The sequence below is a fragment of the Telopea speciosissima genome, chromosome 11 (genome assembly GCF_018873765.1).
Source record: "Telopea speciosissima isolate NSW1024214 ecotype Mountain lineage chromosome 11, Tspe_v1, whole genome shotgun sequence".
Classification (NCBI taxonomy): domain Eukaryota; kingdom Viridiplantae; phylum Streptophyta; class Magnoliopsida; order Proteales; family Proteaceae; genus Telopea; species Telopea speciosissima.
Window position 1 is genome coordinate 32,173,016 of NC_057926.1, and position 20,176 is coordinate 32,193,191.

Consider the following 20,176-nt stretch of genomic DNA (forward strand, 5'->3'; position numbering starts at 1 on the left):
GATAAATGGGCTGATTCTGATCCAAACTTCTTAGGACAAAACCGATTAGAAACCTCACTGATTAACCAAAAATGTAACATGCAAAAAAATTGCAAAAGATACCCGGATCTTTATCCTCTCAGGTTCCTGACTGGTACAGTTAGTCCGGTTCCTCTCATAGGGGCGGAAATGACCACTTTATCCCCTACCCGAACACACTACCCGGGTGGGGTACACCCCCTCTTATTAGAGGCACTAGGGAACTATACCGGGTAAAGAACCTGAGAAGATAATTTTCCAAAGATACCCTATCTATCTACATTGGCCAAGGATTAGTCATCCGCTGTGGATCGTGATCCTCTACTGCCTCCTGCCTGTGCCGCCGGCGTGCAGCCTCACACAAGCAAGGGCGAAATGACCGCCTTACTCACTGCCCGAGCACCCTGACCGGGTGGAATATGGTGGTCATTTCGTCCCTGCCTGTGTGAGGTTGCACGACAGCCGCATGGCAGCCGCATGGGTAGGCCGCAGCAGAGGATTCAAATTGCCGCGGCCTAGCCTTTCACAAGGTACAAATTAAATGTTGACCGTTATTTTCATTTATTGGTTTGCACACTTGTAGAAACTTTTCCTTTATTAGTTGCCGTTTTCTTTTGGTAATCTTGAACACTTTCTTTCTTTTGGTAATTATTAATTAATGGAGCTTCTGTCCTAAATTTTTGTATTTGGAAACAATTAATATGGCCACACATCCGGACAGAAAACTGCCCCATAAGTCAATAAGACCTATAAATGGATCACTAAGGTATAGACCAGTGAATTACCTAACAACAAAAAGGAGCTGAAGCTCGCCATCCCCTCTCTCTGTTTCTCTACCTTGATTTAACAAGCTCCCGCCAATAGGTCTCACTAAGGTATGAACCAGTTACATTATTAGGGAGCTTAGCAGCTCTCTCTCTCTCTCTCTCTGTGTGTGTATTGTGTTGTGTTGTGTGTGTGCATCGGATCGGTGAATTGGTTGATTCAGATCAGAATTAGCCGTAACTGATCCCGTTTCCAGTCGATCTGATATAGCCGATTCATACCAAGAAACCTTAGAATAAGCAAGTTTTTAGGTATCAGAGCCAATTCTATGTTTCTTGGGATTGATTCCTATAAGGTAAGAATCCCTCTATACATGGTAATGGGATATTGAGTAATCCACCTACTATATTGGGTTTCCTTGATTGGATTTCTATCTTTTAGGTTGGCTGAGATAGCCGTTAGAGCAAGGCTCTTCTTATCTTCCAGCTGGTGGTTGGTAGAGAGAACCGTTGGAGAAAGATTCTCCCTTATATCTTTCTCCCTTATAATTCCATCCCCAATTCCTTGTTTTAAAACGTTGTGCGTGTGACTATTTTTGCTTCTATAACTAGAGTTTAAAACCAAGAATAGACGGGTTCAAGCTCTATCAATTTTGTTTTGAATCAGATTGGGATCGGTCAGAATTGGCCCTTAGCCGTAACCTAAGAAATTAGAAATTTAAATAAGCAAAAATTTTCATATATTTATATTGAGAACGCATTCTCTATCGGGGAGTGTGACCCACGCCAGCAATCCCATATGTCTATTCAAATAGGGAGGAGAATGATAGAATCATGGGACTGCTGGAGGTAGTGTAAGAAAGAATATGCATACCACAACAAATGAGGGGCTGGAAAATGATATCATCCAAATAGGGCCTACATGGGGCCCACAAGGTCATAATAGGGAATTGACCTCCTCTCCAAGGAGCCTAGTGCTCAGGGGAGCATCCAACCATTGGCCTATGCCGCACACATCCAAATGGCTGATTGGGCACGCACCGAGATGTGTGCAGCCCAGCCCAGCCCTTGGATTCCCCCTGGGCACTCCTTGGGCACTGAGCTTCCTAGAGAGGAGCCAGACCCTAGAATAGGATAGTGAAATATCAGTGTAGGTCCCACTACTTATCATATGAAGATGGTATAAAAGAATACATACAAGGGCAGTGTGTAATCTTTTTCCCCTTACATTATTAGGCAGATAAACATGTAAAGAGGATTGGAATAAACTTATTACCCTTATCCTCCGGGTGTAGGCTAAAAAATAAAAAACCTTAACTTTGCCCTCCCAAATGATGATAGGGTAAGGTCAATTTTCTTTCCATTAGTCTAATCTATATATCCTTTTTTGTCTTGGTTTAGGTTTGAGATGGCTATCCTTATTTTGTTATGTGAAGCACTGGTACTTTCAATCGCAATTATCCATTTCTATAGCAATGGCATAGTAGAGGGAAGAAGCATAACTAAAGAGGAATATTTGCAAATGAAGGAGCACCTAAAGTTTCTCAATAGACCAGCAGTTAAGACCATTCAGGTAAGTAGTGTCACACATACCAACATCTTTTAATCATTTTGGTTGGTTTTATTTTACTAGAATGTAATACAAAATTTTGAGAAACATATTAATTTCACAAACAAACTAAGAGCCTTAAAGTTCTATTATTTTTTGATAAGTAGATCATCATATTGTGAAACGGGGGAAGAAAAAAATATAAAAGGCAAAGGCAGCCTAGAGAGCCTGGGGCTAGGCTCCCCAAGACTCTAGAGGCTCCCAGATTGCGGCCATAACCAAGATTCTCCTAAACAATTCCTTAAGGATCCCATGTACACAAATGAAACACAAAGACCAAAAGAATCTCCAAATCAATTGTTTCCCCAAGATATTACTCCTCTCAACCCACGTAGGATGCACTCCCCAGTTCTGGGTTAAAAACATATTCCATAAAGATCTTGTTCCCTTAGGGGTGTCTGCTCTACACCTATCCTCGACGTCCGCTTTAATGTTTCTGAAAATAAAAATAATTTCATTTTCAAGGCTATATTTGATATAGATTTGACTACCCATTCAAACTATTCTAAGTTAACACAAATTACTTTTGCTTTTGTACTTTCTGAGCACTACTATCATATCATTTCTTTATTTCAAATGAGAAGTTGAACATCAATAAGTCAGCATCATTCTCATTCTTTAAACTTAACGTCTACTATATTTTCTTCATCAGTACCCCTCGTTCCTCCCCCCATCAAAATTTTTTAAAAAAATGAACAATGTAATATAAACATGAGCCAAGGCTTCTCTATATTTGTTAGATCTACATAATTTGGTGTATAAAATTTAAAAGCTAATTGTAGTTATTGTTAAGCATATAGTAAGAGATTGGATATAATGTGTCTTCTATTGATGTAAAGAGTCAAATATATACAAGATTTACAAGGGTCAATCACCCCAATTAGTGACAATAATTGTCTGTTATGATTAGGCTGTTAGATAGGAAAGAATCAATTAGGGATCAATTATCCTAATTAGTGATTGATATGAACTTATATGGTAGATATGAAAAATCGTACGGTAAGAGTAATTCTATTTTGAAAGTTAAATTTCTCAAACCATTTCATCATTTTTCGTTTGAGTTTTTTTTTTTTTTTTTCATTTTTTTGGTAGAATTTTTTGTTTGAGTTGACATTTTGCAAATGTTCATGACTTCTTAGACTGCATATGGGGACATTTTTGATTGTGTTGGTATATACAAGCAACCTGCCTTGGATCATCCTTTACTCAAGAATCATACAATCCAGGCATGTTTTCTTTTTCCACTTCATTTTCTAATTTATATAAGGGAAAAGGAACACTAACTAATGCTGTGCCTGGGCATGTACCTGCACCGAGACACAGCCTAGCATGAAAAGACCGGTGTTGCACTTGGTCCTTTCCACCTTTTCAGGGGGCTGCGCTAGTCTTTTCACACTGGGCTGTGTCTCGGCACAGGTACATACATGCCCAGGCACAACACTAGTTAGCATTCTTTCTCCAGTTATGTAATTAAACCTAATTGATTAATCAAAGGATTACTATTCATTACAAATGAAATGCATTAAGTGAAACTTTTTTTAATGTTTTAAAAGAATTATTTTTATTCTCAAAACTAGATGAGACCCAGCACTTATCCAAAAGGGCTTAAATTCAAAGGGGCTTCTTCATCTAAAGCTGTAAACATAGCACTAAAAAATGGAGGTTGTCCACTTGGAACGGTTCCTATTCGAAGAACTCAAATGAAAGAAATAGTTAGAGCTACTTCACTTTCAAAACTTGGGAAAAAGATCGGTACTGATTTGCATTATGTAAGTATTCAGTTTTCATTTTTACTTGCCTATTTGGTTTCTTCTTTGTCCAAATATTCATATGGGAAAAGAAAGTTGCTTGGTCACGTGGTTCTTGCATCCAAACACAAAAACGTGCAAAATGATCGTTCAACCCCCAGTGATAAAAAATCCGATCCACACAGATGCCCCTGTGCCTGCTCTCATTGACCTCCACTGATGTAAGGGCTACACGACCAAGCAATGGTCTTTTACCCTAATCATATAATTACTCTCAGAATTAATTAACTGTCCATAAAATTTTGACATTAGTTATTCAAAAGTAGATTTGATTAAAATAAGGAATTTTGATGATTTTCAGTATGGATTTGCTCAAATGAAAGATGCTCAATATTACGGAACTCAGGCGTCCTTGAATGTATGGAATCCAAATGTAGGTGGCAACTCGATAAAATTTACCCTTTCTCAGATATGGATTGTCGCAGGTCCACATAGTACCCCAATTGACACCATAGAAGCTGGATGGATGGTAAGTCTTTTCTCAAAGATTTAATAATATAAGGTTAAAATGAGTAAATATGCAGGTATTGTTGTGTTTTTTTTTTTTGTTTAATTAAATTAATTACTTTCAATGATAACACCTACTAATTAGTTTTTCACGATTGGACCAAATATTGGACACAAGTGATATCTACAGTGTCTCATATCTTTTCATCAATGAAGTTTCTAAATTTAGAGTGAAATTCACATTGGTAAACTTGATTTCTGTTCCTCCGTGTATCATATTTGGTACGAGAGTAGGGATGTAAATGAATAGCCGAAATCTGTTTCCGTATCTGTATCCGTATATATTTAGCACTATCCGAATCCGTCCGAAAGCTAAACAGATACGGATACGGATAGGCTATAGCTATCCGAAAAGTTATATTTACATGTAAACAGATAAAATATCAGATCTGTATCCGTGTCCATATCCGTTTAGCACTATCCGAATCCGTCCAAAAGCTAATCGGATGCAGATGCGGATATAGCACTATCCGAGCCGAATCCGATCCATTTACATCCCTATACGAGAGAAATCTGAGGATGCCTGGAAGATAAATACTTGTATTTTTTTCTCCTTTCTAATATTAATCCTGCTGACCTTTAGCCAAAAAAAAAAAAGTTTAATCATGGTGAGGCATATTGTGCATCTTTTTTATTTCAGTTCTTTTATTTTGAAAAGAAAATGGAAAAGATATATTTAAGTTTCTATGCTCAATTTAACTTGAACTTGCAACTAATCTCTCAGGTTTACCATCATCTTTTTGGTGATTTTCGTACCAGACTATTTACATTCTGGACAGTAAGTGTTGCTTAATTTGCTTATTAGTTATATCTCATCTCTTTGCCATGTAAAACTCACATGGTTCATTTTCCACCACACACACAAATCTATCTTTGGGCAACACCTGCAGGCGGACAACTATGGTCAAACAGGTTGCTACAATTTGGCATGTCCAGGTTTTGTGCTAGTGAGCCAAGAGATAGGTTTAGGTATGGTTCTTGATCCTGTATCTGTATATAATGGAAGCCAAACTGAAATAATTCTCGCCCTGTATCAGGTAAATTGGAATCTTTTCTCTACTTTTAATTTCTTCTCCACCTTATTCTACAATATCATCAATAACTTGAAGTCCGAAGATAGTTGGAAAATCAGGTTTTGACTAAGACAAGTTGCCCGAATCGAATCAAAATTTTGGATAACCTGGTAAAGAGTTGCTTAGACTAGGTTAGGGTAAAAAATGACAAGATTGGGTCATAGATCGTCCGAGTCAAATAAGACTCAGTATTGTTACTCGAGTCAAGACAAACTCGACAAGTTTAGTTGGTTTTTTAAAAAACCATAAATACAATTCACTTCTCTTGTTAAATAGTATAAAAATGCATTGATACGTGATTCCCTTTTCTTTTTTTTTTTCCTGGTTTTCCCATATTTTTTCTTTTATTTTTGAATTTTTTACTAATTTGTACATATTTATTGCATTTAAAAAAATTAAAAAACCGTGACTCACCTTGACCCGGTTTGACAAGACCGAATCACCAAGATTTTTTAAAAGACGAGTCGAGTCAGAAAACCTGATTTTCCACTATACTTGGCCAAATCACTTTACATGCCTTTAATTGATGTTTGTTGGTGGGGAAAATTATAAAACACTCCGATAGGTTGAAAAAATTACAAAACCCCCTGATAATTTTTTAGGGGGATGTAGGCATAATGTTTTCAAACTAAAGGGGGGGGGGGTTTGGAATGATTAATAGTGTTTTTTATGGTGGATATATGGTTCTTGCAGGACATGAAAACTGGAAATTGGTGGCTAGCATTGGGATCAACTGATAAGATGATTGGTTACTGGCCCCATAATCTTTTCAAGTTCTTAAATATCAATGCAGCCAAGGTAGCTTGGGGAGGTGAAGTTTTTGGCGATGCACCACATCCTGAAATGGGTAGTGCCCATTTTCCTGAAGAAGGTATTGGGAAGTCCTGTTATGTGTCCCATGTTAAGATAATAGACAAATCTAAAGTAGTTAGGGATGTTGATCTAACTAATGAATGTACAACTTTTACTGATAAACCCAGCTGTTATCTGGCTCAATCTTTCCGCAGGTTTCCATCTGGAACCTTTCTCTTATTTGGTGGGCCTGGTGGTAATTGCTGAGCCCATTGTAACTTTGTTATGATTCTCCTTATAATAAAAGTGGGGTTATGTTTCTTAGTAAATTTTCTAGTACTTTGTGTTGGTCAACTGGGTCAACTAAGGTTTGCTGGAGTGGTGTTGTCATTGTTAGCACTTTTATTAGCCCTATTGGTGATGCGGCAGTGGTATTTGATGAGTTGGAAAAGCTAAAATGGTTAAACAGTCATCTACATAACAATAAGGGTATTTGGTCATTTAGCAGAGTTACAGGGGTACCCACACTTGAAGAACACCATTTAACAGCATATTAAGTCCTTATATAGTCTTTGGCAAAGGGGCGAAGCAGCAGGCGAAGGTTTCATACTATTAAAAGTTGTGATTTCACAGGTTCATGCAATGGCAGCAAATTTAAGGCCATTTTTGGAAGGTTTAATGGCAGTTTTTGGTGAAGCACTCTTCACGGGAAATGAAGTTCATCATGTCGCGGTTCTAACGCAACTTGTTTCGTATTATTTCAGTGTAGGACGAGAAAGTTACAGATGTTTTTGTGTCAACGCAAGGAAACAGAGCAAATTTGGAATAGACAAAAGCTTATATACTTAGCCAAAAATTTTTGGCTTATTTTTAGTGCTATATTGTAGACAGACATTCTCCTTGTTTCGTTAAAACTACAGAGTCTTTTTGACCATTGGATGTGCTTAATCGCACTTGATTCCAGATCTACGGTAATGTGTGCTCTTGATTCTAATGTGAGCTCATTCATTGGATAGATGCATTTATTTCCATACACTGCACATACATGGAAGAGCATCTTCAGGTGTATCAACAAGGGCCTTAATCAAGTGTATCGCTGGTGTATGCAATTTTGTAGAAGATTCCATACGGAGATCTCTAATTGATATAAAGTTAAAAGCATATAGAATATTCTTGTCGATGAAGTAAAGTCAAAAGTTCTTTTTAAAAGGTGGTGATGTCATGCTGAGGTCATCAGGCACTATTAATCGAAACCATCCTTGAATCAGCTTCGTTACCCAAACTGTCACGAGAATCATCTTATATTTATGGATTTGCCACTAGCTTTCAATTTTGGAGCATCCAATTTTGGAAGGTTGTATCTAAGCCATCTGGAGTCCAAATTGGGCCAATTTTTTTTGAAACTGCATGTTTTTTGAGAGCTATCCATTGGAGCTACTTTCAAAGGCAGAAAACGTAGAGAAGAAGGTATAATGCACATAAACTCGAATTGATCGATCTTAGATGCTACTTTGAACATTAGAGAACGTGCACGACATTAGGAAGGCTTCAAGTAATGGGTTGATCATGGGATTACTCAGGGAGAGGTAATCTTTTGTTTCAGAAGTCCTACTTTATATCTAGGGTTTGATTCATATTGAAAGAATCCTAGTTTTGTTCATGTTATTGGGAGGGACTTGTAATTGAGTTTTTATATTCATATTGTAATACCAATCAAGTTGGGGGTTGATTGGCTTGGGGTTGTAGCCCTAGATTTTGTTGTTGTAGAATCAGAAGCAAGTGTTGCAGCACATGGACTATTGTAGTAGTCGAATTCAAGTTAAGTATTTGAGGAAATACGAAACCCTTACAGGTATTCCTCCGTGGATGTACGTAGCTTGGCTGAACCACATATACTTAGTGTACTGTGTGTTTGTTATTTTTTCTGCATATTCTTGGGGTGTGTTTGCTGCAGAGTGGTGGTGCATTGTCCGGTAAACCTGGCCACACAATGGTTACGAGGTGGATGTGCATGTGTGATTAGTAACTACGGGACTGCCCCCGTCAATCTTTGTGTGTGATTGTTATAGCTACGGGATTGAGTTTGGAAGAATTTTCGAAGACACTGATTCACGCCCCTCTCAGTGCACCTGGGATTATCACTTTGAATCGAGATCCTCCACTTTTGCCTGTCCGGTATAAGACCGCCTTACCCTACCCGAGTGCCTTGCCCGAACAGGGGTAAGGCGGTCTTTACTGCCTTGCTGTGTGTAGGGCGCATGGCAGTACAGGGTAGGTGGAAGTAGAGGATCATAGCAGATTCATTTGTATTCCTTGATTGATAGAAAAAAATTCTCTTGCAAAGATCAGGTTCATAAGCCCATCTTGATGTAAGCGCAGTTTAACTAAGGCCATCATGTACGTATTGATATGCCATGTGAAGTTTTTTTTTTTTTTTTTTTGGTCTAGTCCTATCAAGGGCCTATAGAGATCAACTAGTTGGGAATTCTTGAACACAAGACATGCCATTGGCCTCCTGCTTCAACAAGCAGAGTCCATTACAAACTGCGCTTGGCAGTTGGTGGTGCCATATGATGGGTTTGGGGTGAGAAAATGAAGTGTGTGTGTGTGTGTTGGGGTTGTGGAGGGGGGGGGGTCGTAGATCATTGTGTCCTTCTGTTGTTAAGTACTCTTTTTTTGATAAAGATCAGCAAGATTAAATTAAAGAGAAAAGAAATAAAACAACTGTTTAACGTCAAGACATACCCAAACAAATACAAGAAACCATTAAACTTGGTGGACGAAACACCAACTACAATAATGACTAGGATGAGAGACTATCTCATCATAACACAATAGGGGAAAAGCGATATCTGGTCCTATTCCTATATATATATATATTTGATAGGTTGGTCCTGTTGTTAAATACTCACTTTTCTAAAAAAAAATGACGAAGAAAAGCTCCCATTTAACGGCGTTTTACACTTTAGCAGCTTTAGACTAAGCGTCGTTGTACAACCTCTTTTAAGGGCGTTTTTCTGGAAGAGGTACATACATGGAGTCAATGAAAAAATACCATATTACAATTCCATGCAACTTAAAAATGTTAACGTGGTTATAGGTTTCAACGTTGTGTTTTTATTTTAATCATTTTTGGCGCCGATCATAAATGCCGCCGTAGACCTTTCTTGTAGTGAGGAACGCAACAACATTCTCTAGGTCTATCTCTCCTCCCAGGAACAAAGATTTCATTTCATAGGGGGAGGAAAGAGATAAACACATGAGAACTGTGATGTAGGCCAGACTCCCAAACAGGAAATGATATAGGTACTATAGATCCCTTCACCATTTACCTCTTGGATTGAGTTGATGAAGGATCATGAATGATGTGGTAAAGTCAGATTGCCCACAATCTCTTATAGAGAGGTTTACCCTTTGGGACTTCTCCTATCAAGTTTACTAGTTCATAACATGAGGGTTAACTCTAGTGTTGCCCAAGTCGCAACTGTGAAGGTCAACTGACTTGCTTGATTACTTGAACTATACTATGCATTTCTGAACAATAAGTTACAAAAACTTGCCAAAAATCAGTCCAATCAATGCATCCCTTTGAGGAGAATATAGAGTTAAAACTGATCCTGCATCGTGATCTAAATCACTACTTCAATGGAAGAAAATATTTAACTTGTTACGAGTAGGAAATAAATTAACACAACGGAAGAACACGCAAAAAATTTTCCTTGATCCAAGCTAAACTTGTTATTTAATTTCTCATTATATTATGCATTATTCTTGATATACACAGAATCATATCTCCAATAATATGATGACTCTAATGAGCTAACCCAAAGATACGGCTCACAAAATATGAGCCAAGCAATCCGGTTGGACCCACAAGCGTAGCCTCATGCCAGAATCATGTGTGAGGAGTCTTACACATGGCCTACAAAAAGCACAATCACTGACAATGCCAACTCAGCCACTGACAAATTTGGTTAAAAGTTCCCGCTATGATCTCCAGCAAACTTAAGGAATACGCAACTCTAAGGATAAGAAAGACATTTGAGACAACATCATAATGAAACCACCCTCTGAGCAAGGTAATTCCAGAGAACTCAAAGTAATTCTTCTGGCATTGTTCGATTGGATTTCATCTTCTAGCTCTGATATCAATTTTCTATCTCCGGACCTGTTAACTGATGTTTTACAATGAGATTTGACTTAGGCATTGGAGAGTCCCTCCTCCCCCCAGAGCCAGCTTCGGGCCACTCATCTACATTGCCTTCTGGTTCTTTTATGTGCAGGACGGAACTGGACTCTTGGGGAAGATCTCGGCAGCAACAAATTGGCACCCACTATGGGGCATTGACTGGAAGAAGGACAAAACTTCAATCAAATATTGCTGATCCTGCCTCAATGACGGCCAATCTAACACTTAATGCTCTACCATCAGCCAACTCCCCCAATCATGGTGACAGTCATCGCAGCCACTAGGAGGAAGTACTTCTACACGATGACGAAGTGGATCCTAATGCTACAATCTCCCAAAGCCAATTCGTTGCCTTGTAGCAGAAACTAGAACAGAAAGCATGGACATTGCAAAAATCAATTTATACAAAGCATTCATCACAATACAAGAAAGGCAGAAGAAAAACGTTTTACTTGAGGTGGATGCCATGCGTTGCCATATAGATGTTCAGGAGAGTCAAGAAGGAGATGTCCTTCGTACCAAGGAGCCCTATTGTGGGTATCTCAACCCGACCCCCTCATGGAGGGCTCTCTCGGGGCATGACCAGAGAATATCCTCCCTCTCTCGGTCCATGCACTCCTTCGCCCCCCGTCCCCTATGATTGGGGTGGTCTATTTGCGGCCCGGGTTTTGGGGTTCACTTTTAAAAGTTTGTTGTTAATAATGAGAGATTGGGGTCATTTTTTATACCTATTGAAAAGGATTTGATACCTAGGGTTTGGGCCTACGACCGGATGAGTGGTAGCCCAACCTATAGGGAAAGGAAGGGCTACCTGATTCCATTTGGTCTGGTCAGAGAGTTTGGATAAGTGGTTAGGTTACGAGAGTAAGAAGGTATTAGCACCCCATCCTGTCTGGTTACACCAGTCTTTCTACTAAATGCTAGGTTTTGAATATTCTCCAATGATAATACATCCTATACCCAACATGTATGGCTAACGTATAACTTAATAATCAAGAAATAAAGTAAGCATGCCATCCTAAGGAGTATTATATACACAAACAAATCACTTTAATGATCTACACTGTGCTCAAGTAAAAGGAAAAGTGATTATGTATACATGCACGCAAACACTGAAATACGAAATGTAAAGTATCTCCCCAACTAAGGTGTAGATGGATGATTGTCTTACCTACTTTTGATTGGAGAGAATAATGGCTAGGATGATCTTCAAGTTGCTCTGACTTCGGGTAGAGTAATGGTTGTAAATGGGGCTTTTCGCTACTCAAGCTTTGGGCAGCGCAACAACTATAAATGGGACTTTATACGCTTGGACTTCGGGCAGAGTAACAGCGTCGTGAGAGATCATCTTTAGACAGAATAATGGCGTCATATGGGACTCATGGGATTTATGGAAGAAAAATATGGGTATAGGATGGTAGGAATGGGTAAGAAATATGGATTCGAGCAATCCGGACTTTGGGTAGGGTAACGACGAGACGAGTGAAAGAAGGCTACAAGCACCGAAATTGGGAAAACATGGGCTTGGGAGCACACTTCCCAAACAAAGTTGTTCTTTAAATGAGGGAGGAGATAGTCACATTTTTTATCCTCGTTGCCATAGAAGGCTAGAATAGGTCCTGTAGGCTTTACCTCCCCAGATGAGGGTATTTTTATGGGTTTTTGCAATGTTTTCCAGACCTTGGGAGATTACCTTAGAGGAGTTGACATTCATCTGTGTCTTGTTGTAATCATTGTCAGGGGTGGCAAAAATGTAGCATCTACACCTAGTTGACTCTTTGCAATCATTGAGAAGAGCCACATTTGGATCCTCGTCTGTATGGAAGGCAGTATCAATGCTCTCATGAATCACAATCTCAGAGCTCCTAGGGAGGAGGGTTCTCCATATGTGCCAACATCACAGAAATGGACAGAGAGCACAACAATAAGAAAAAAAAAAAAAGAAGAAGAAATCCAGGGAAACCTTGGGTCTTGGTTAGTATAGAGGAGAAGAAGACGACCAACTCAATCCCAAGAATGGAAGATTCCACCCACCAACGGTTGCACATGACCTAAAATGGGCAAAAACTTAGAAACCCTTAGAGCTCGAAAATGGAAAAAATAGAAATGAAAATGGAAGGTGACTCTTCGTATTTTACATGGACGATCCCACAAAGAATCAGCATCGAACCAACCCTCTGTTGACATCAATGAGTTGTCGATTTCCCATAGTCGATGTCAACTTGGGCTTTCACTGTCGATAGATCCCATGTTCAATGTTGATCCATACGTTTTGGCACCAAATTTAAATTTTGAACCATTAGACCCACTCACGGTGACTTGGCACATGCCAATACGCACCTCCATGTGGCCCACAGTTTTGAACAATCAACAAATTGGCACCAATCATGCCTAAACATTGAGAATTTGATTGATAATCTGCGCCAATTACCAATTTGGTTGACAATATGTTCCAAGTTGTGCCCGCACACTGTAAGTACTGCGGTCCTCTTGGATTGCGGAGAGGGTTCTTCAGCCTTATGGAGTCAGAATTGTCATTGGAGGGTAATGGGCGTATCATTTTGATACATTATCATGGGTATTGGGATCATGCTTTATAAAAAATATGAAGTCGCCACCTAGGATTAGGGCCTAGGGCCCAATAGGTGTAGCCCTATCCGGTATGGGAGGAAATGGGCTGCGTGATTCCACATGGTTTGTTCAGAGAATGGGTAAGGAGTTAGGTTACAAGTATGGGAAGGTATTAGCACTTCACCTTGCCAGGTTAAGCCAGTCTTTCCATACTAGATGCTAGGTTAAGCTGGTCTTTCCATACTAGATGCTAAGTATTAAATATTCTCTCTTTATGACACATTCACGTGGCAGTTACATTATATTCATTCTGCTAACATTTATAATATTTACACAAAAGCAGAAAGCACAAAAGACTACATCGTACCGATTTATATAGAAATTTCTTGACTGTCGATGATCCCTTGGCTTAGGTGGAGACGGATGGTTGAGTAATCACCGGCTCTTTTGACAGAATAACAACTTGCAAAAGGGCTTCTTGTTACCCGTACATGAACAAAATAATAGTTATAAGAGAGGGGTTTCCATTACCCATATGCAGACGAAGTGACAACTCACATAGGAATGGGAGCACTCAATCTGCAAGTAGGGTAATCGAAGGATCTACCCATAACTTGGAGGAAGACTAAAAATTGCTCAAATGGCTTGAATGGAGAGGCAAAGAAGGGCCAAAATAGACCCTCTCCTTTCATCCTTTCTTCCCTGATAATGGGGGAGGGGGACCCTACTATTTATAGGGGTACCCCCGTAAAATGCAGCGCCATGTGGGGTCTTCCACGGTGCCGTGGAAACCTTCCATGGCGCCGTGGATGACCTTTTTCCTTTTTCATTGTGCCGTGTGGATTTGATGCGACACCATGGATCTCTTTCCATGGTGCCGTGATAATCCTACACGGTGCCACACTTTGGATGTGACATCACCAAGGCATTTTTTGGTCTTTTTGGGCTTCTTTAGGCCTTTTTTAAGGGCTATGGATGCGATATATTCCATCAGTGTCCCATTGTCATCATCGCTAGGGGTGGTGGCAAAATTTCAGTGTCTACGATACCTCATTTTGTCGTTGCCCCCGGATGCTTCCTATGACGATGATGAGCATACTCCAATGCATAGAACCAATGAATCTGTAGATGTAGAGCAAATGTGCTGTCACACCCTGAACCACCCCCTAGGTGGGTCGGGCGGGTAACCCAGATGTCGAACCACATCTGTCGAAACTCCAAGATCCAGAAGCAAACACCACTCAACAGACACACACCACATTTACAGTATAAAATTGGAAACAGAATGCAACGGAAGCTAAAATGTTATATTTACAAAAGAGCTACCAAAAATACAGTGTTCAATAGTAGCTCACAGCCCACAGTACTACCATAATTACAATGTCTAACAGAGGCTCGCACCTATAGTACCTCATAACAACTACATACATGGCCTTTTCATAGCCCAACATCATAAAACAAAATGTACAAAAGTTGCATCTGTAAGCTATAGAAAAGAAAAGTGCCATACGGCTATCCACAAAAAGAATGTTCTATGAACATCAAAAAGAAAGGACAGCCGTCGTCAGATATGCTCCTACCTAATCCTGTGCACCCGCATCAGAGGGATCACCTCCGTAGGCGTCCACACCAGAATGTTCACGATCACCATCACCAAATTGTCCGTAATAATCCTCCCACTTAGGGAGATGTCCACCTGCAAAATCATCTAAAAGAAACGATCCATGAGGGGTGAGCTCCACCGAGCCCAGCAAATGAATAGTAAATCATGCAAGCAGGTACAACCATCACAATCATCAATCTACATGCTGGATTCAATTTTATTACTCTAGTCCACCAACATCACAACTAAGTCACTAGGTGTATGCTACTTGCAATGACTCGGGTGACAACCTCCGTCGCTTCTCCGTCTTCTGTTGCCACCTCAATCACTGCGGGTGGAACCCGCGCAGGGCAGTGAGCACCAACTCCTCCCTTGGTAGACCCCAAGTTAACCATGGCAAACTGACCCGGCTTCTGCTATCCTCGGCATTCAGGAGGCCATGATCACCCAACACATTCACCCTTGTTGGGAAGGGCTATAGCATAAGGGTATGTTCACCTAGCCCAATGATCTGTATGATAAGTATGAGTTGAGTGGTGTCAATCGTATCCCATTCTATGGGCTACCACAAAGCTCATTTCCAGTATGAAATGCACGGTGCTCCCGCAGCCCATACTACGGCTCACCATGCCTTAATTCAGGTGTATTAATTATATGGGGTTCACTTTGTCCTACCTAAGTATCAGGGCATTCTTGTTATCCTACCACGTGTATAGGTATATTTTTAGATATATCACAGGAGATCAAAATGTGAGGATATACAGGGTCATGTTGTGAGCCTAATGTTGAGAAATAGCAATTAGAGGCATCTCCTAATTGGATTTAATTGATGTTTGTTCGTGAGGTTGGATTGATGATTAATATTTTTGATTGGACTATGATGATATGGTCAATGTAGGACATGAAAACTAGATATTGGTGACTAACATGGGGACCAGAATTTTAGTTGCTTGGTTACTGGCTCAAGAAGCTCTTCAATTTCATAAGCATCTATGTAGTTAATATGGTTTGGGGAGGCAAAGTTCATGGTGACCCACCACTTTCTGAAATGGGTGGTGGCCATTTTCCTTCAGAAGGTCTTCGGAGGACCCTGTTCTTCTACGGTGCGTTGCCCGTAGCGGCGAGAGTGGCGCACAAATGAGGCAACGTGTAATGACCGCCTTACCCTTGCTTGGGCAAGGCGCTCGGGCAGGGGTAAGGCGGTCATTGCGCATCACCTTATCAGTGCGCTGCTCTCGCCGCTACGGGCAGGCGCATCGTAGAAGATCTTAATTCGTGAAAGGCATGTTTTATCGGATTTGGCTCCTGTCCTGTAGTGGTAAGAGCTAGAGCGTCCAACATCACCTAGGATATAGACACATGGCATGTTATTAATCCAACGGTTGATAGAAAATAGACAATTTATAATCTCGTTCTGCAATGACCCAACCCAAAAATCCGAGTCCTTCACCTAGGGTTGATGGAGATTAACAGAAAGAAAGGGGGAAGGGCCAAGAGAAAGACGGAGGTTTTAATCTAGGTTTCAGGACTCCATCTTATCTGGTTCAACGGTGAACGACGACCGACGACAGCGAGGCTAACCAGGTTAGCTCTTCTTTTTTTCTTTCTCTCTCTCTCATTTTTGTTCTGAAATCTAGCAAATGCATTTCACTTTTGGTACAGGGAAGTGGGAGAAGATTTTGACTAATTGGAAGTCATACAAGGAGTCTAATGAGACCCACCCTTGAATTTGGTACAGGTGAAGTAGAAGAAGATTTGACTAATTGGAAGTCATACAAGGAGCTTCACCATCTCGATGAGACCCGCCCTTGAATTTGCATAGTTCCCAATCTATGGCTACAATCCATGCATCATATCATGATTCTTTGGGGAACATTTCCACTGTTGTTCTTATTATCCTATTCAAAGACCCTTCTTTCTATAACCTTTATCTCAGTGGATTTATTTTCCAACTACTAATTCATCCTAGCACCAATCATGCAATGCCCCAAATTAATAATACTCTGCTTCCTCCCTAGATTGACCTACTGGGGAAAATTTTTGCTTCAACAAAGTAAGGTGATTCAATTAGTCATTATTCTAATATTGCTTTGCAGCTTCCAGTGGATCTTCATTCTATCCTTTCCCAAACTTTTTAACCAAAATTTTCTTCCACCTCCCCTGTACCAAAAATGAAAATGCATTTGTTAGGGTTTCAGAACAAACATGAGAGAGAGAGAGAGAGAGAAAGAAGAGCTTACCTGGTTAGCCTCGTCGTCACCAGTCACCTTTCGTTGTTTGCCATTGAACCAGGTAAGATGGACTCCTTCGCCTAGGGTTGATGGAGATTATCAGAAAGAGAGGGGGAAGGGCCTAGAAAAAGACGAGCGGAGGTTTTAATCTACGATGGGTTTCAGGATTTTTGGGTTGGGTTATTGCAGAATGAGATTTTGAGAGATGGAAAGTGGATTATAAATTGTCCATTTTCTATCAACCATTGGATTAATAACATGCCATGTGTCTATATCCTAAAGTGCTGCTGGACGCTCCAGCACCCGTCACTGCAGGACAGGAGCCAAGTCCTGTTTTATCAAACATGTTAAGATTGTTGATCAATCTCAACTAATCAGTGATGTTGATCTAATACATGAATGTACGTGTAATATACAAAAACCCAACTGCCTTCAGGCACATCCACCCGGCCAACTTCCACTAGGGGTGTTAGCGAGATTAGTGCACAAGGAACCCAAGCTACGTATTCTAACACGGCATGGAATCTTGGGGTTATCCGTGACAGTCTAGGTTTCCTATCTAATGCCAATTCATGTTTATCTTCTAAGATGTACAAGGCTCTATTAAAGCATAATGAATTACCCTCAGAAAAAATAAGTTGAGTGAGGGATTACCCCGTGGAGTAGGTTTCCATCTCAAGGAACCGAAACACATTATCTCTGTGTGTTCAATCTCTTTTTCTTCCTCTCTTTCTTCTTTGTGTGTGTGCGTTGTTATCGTCGAACATGGTATCAGAGCAGTCCTTCTCTGGGAAAGTTATGGTATTGCTCGTGTGTTGACGATTATTTTCCTTGCCTTGGTGCATCTGTGCGAGCGTTGTTGCCGTGTTACTCTTCCATCTCCTATTATGGATTTGTTTTCATGGAAGGATCATCATCAACAATGGAAGGCACTAAGTCTTCCACACCCGAGACTCATAATCGTCTCACTTCTGTGATTTTCAATGGTCAAAATTTCCTTCCATGGGCTCGTGCGATTACGATCGCGCTTGGAGGACGATCAAAGCTTGGATATATTAATGGCACAATCAAGCCTCCAGATCTGAAAGATACCAAATTCGCTGAATAGCAAGCCAGCGATAATCTTATCATGTCTTGGATCTTCAACGCCATGGATTCTCAGATCTACGAAATCTTTGCATATTCTGAAACTGTGAAGGCTCTATGGGATGCTTTAAATGATATGTATGGACATGCCGAGAATGCTTCTCGTGTCTTTGAACTTCAGCAGGAAATATCTCACATGGAACAATCATCTGGACAGACCTTCACTGAGCATCTCGGCAATTTGAAGCACAAGTGGGATGAATTGCGTCTATATCGTCCTACCGCTGCTTCCATTGACGTGTATGTGCAACGAGAAGAAAAAGATCGCATATTCCAACTTTTTGCTAGCCTTCGGCCAGAGTTTGAGGACTTACGCAGACAGCTTCTTTTGAGTTCCAGTTTGCCATCCTTTGCCTCAATCTACGCCACGATTCACCGCAAAGAAACGCGTCGACGAGTGATGCAATCCAAACTTGGTGAGTCTTTTGAAAATACTGCTAGTATGGTTAATGCTACTATTTCTTCTGAAGGTAATCGGTCTGCTCCTACTCGAGGACTTAGTGGAAAGAGCCGTGCTTCACGATATCACTATGAACTCAAAAGAACGTTGCTGGATCCTTCATCCTCACCTTTATCACAACAAAGACAAAGGATTGGACACCAAGAGTGAAGCCAATATTGCTTCACATACCATGACTTCTGATCTTCAAACGTCGCTCAGCCAACTGGCGACACAACTGCAGAGTGTTCTCACGCCTAATGGGAATTCGACTTCTCAAAATAATGCTGTAACCTCTTCGGTTTTTGGATCTGGAAATTTGGCTCATGTCTCTGGTAACACTTTTTCCTTAAACACATCTTTAAATAGTTGTGGTTTTATTGTGGATAGTGGGGCTACCCATCACATGTGTTGCTCTTCTCATATTTTATCCAAATTGAGTGATAATTCATCACACTCTCCCATCGCCGTGGCTAATGGGACTCATGTTCCTGTTAAAGGGATTGGAAAGATTGATTTATTTTCTAAAACTGTTGGTGGATTATTCGTCCCCTCCTTGTCTTGTAATTTATTATCGGTTAGCAAGCTAACCACTGAGATGGATTGTGATGTCATCTTTTCATGCAACAAGGTAATTTTTCAAGACCGACTGACAAAGACGAAGATTGGTGAAGGTCGTTGTCAAAATGGTCTCTATATTCTTGATTTTCCAGGTTCTTCTTAGGCAACTTAGCAAAATAAAAATATGATAGGACAGCTATGGCATTGGCGTTTAGGTCACCCATCTGACCGTGTGTTACAGTCTTTGAATTCTTCTTTATCTATTGATTCTAGTAACTGTGAGATTTGTCACTACTCTAAGCAACATAGATTGCCTTTCTCTTCTAGTACTAGCATTTCATCTAGACCTTTTGAGCTTGTTCATTCAGACGTCTGGGGGAGAGCTCCCATTGACCCTCGTGATGGTTTTATTACATTTATAGATGATAATTCATATACCACATGGTTATATTTGTTGACATCTAAGGCTGAAGTACTTGCTATTTTCCAAGAATTCTGTAACATGGTTCACACACAGTATGATACACATGTTAAGATTTTACGTACTAATAATGGAACAGAGTACACAAATGGCCCTTTTACTAATTTTCTCAAAACACACGGCATTCTTCGTCAAACGTCATGTGTTGGAACCCCACAACAAAATGGGGTTGCTGAGCAGAAAAATCATCATCTGCTGGAGGTGACACGTGCTCTGCTTTTTCATGCCAATGCCCCAACCACTTACTGGTCTGATGCCATTTTAACCAGTTGCTACTTGATCAACTGACTTCCCAGTAAAATTCTGGGTTTTAAATATCCCATGGAAACCCTTCTTGGTCGATCACTTAAATTATCTCATCTTTGGGTTTTTGGCAGTATATGT

The 20,176-nt window shown here is 40.3% G+C and overlaps 1 protein-coding gene across 1 annotated transcript; it reads left to right on the plus strand.

Annotated features, from left to right (window-relative positions):
* The first annotated feature begins 2,196 nt into the window (after positions 1-2,196).
* Positions 2,197-18,273, plus strand: LOC122644961. Its single transcript, XM_043838319.1, has 11 exons — positions 2,197-2,355; positions 3,531-3,617; positions 3,969-4,160; positions 4,501-4,668; positions 5,431-5,484; positions 5,597-5,743; positions 6,473-6,650; positions 6,787-6,845; positions 7,205-7,323; positions 10,855-11,021; positions 18,074-18,273. Exons 1-11 carry the CDS (start codon positions 2,305-2,307, stop codon positions 18,271-18,273), a joined length of 1,422 nt encoding a protein of 473 aa, XP_043694254.1. The 5' UTR covers positions 2,197-2,304.
* Positions 18,274-20,176: the final 1,903 nt, after the last annotated feature.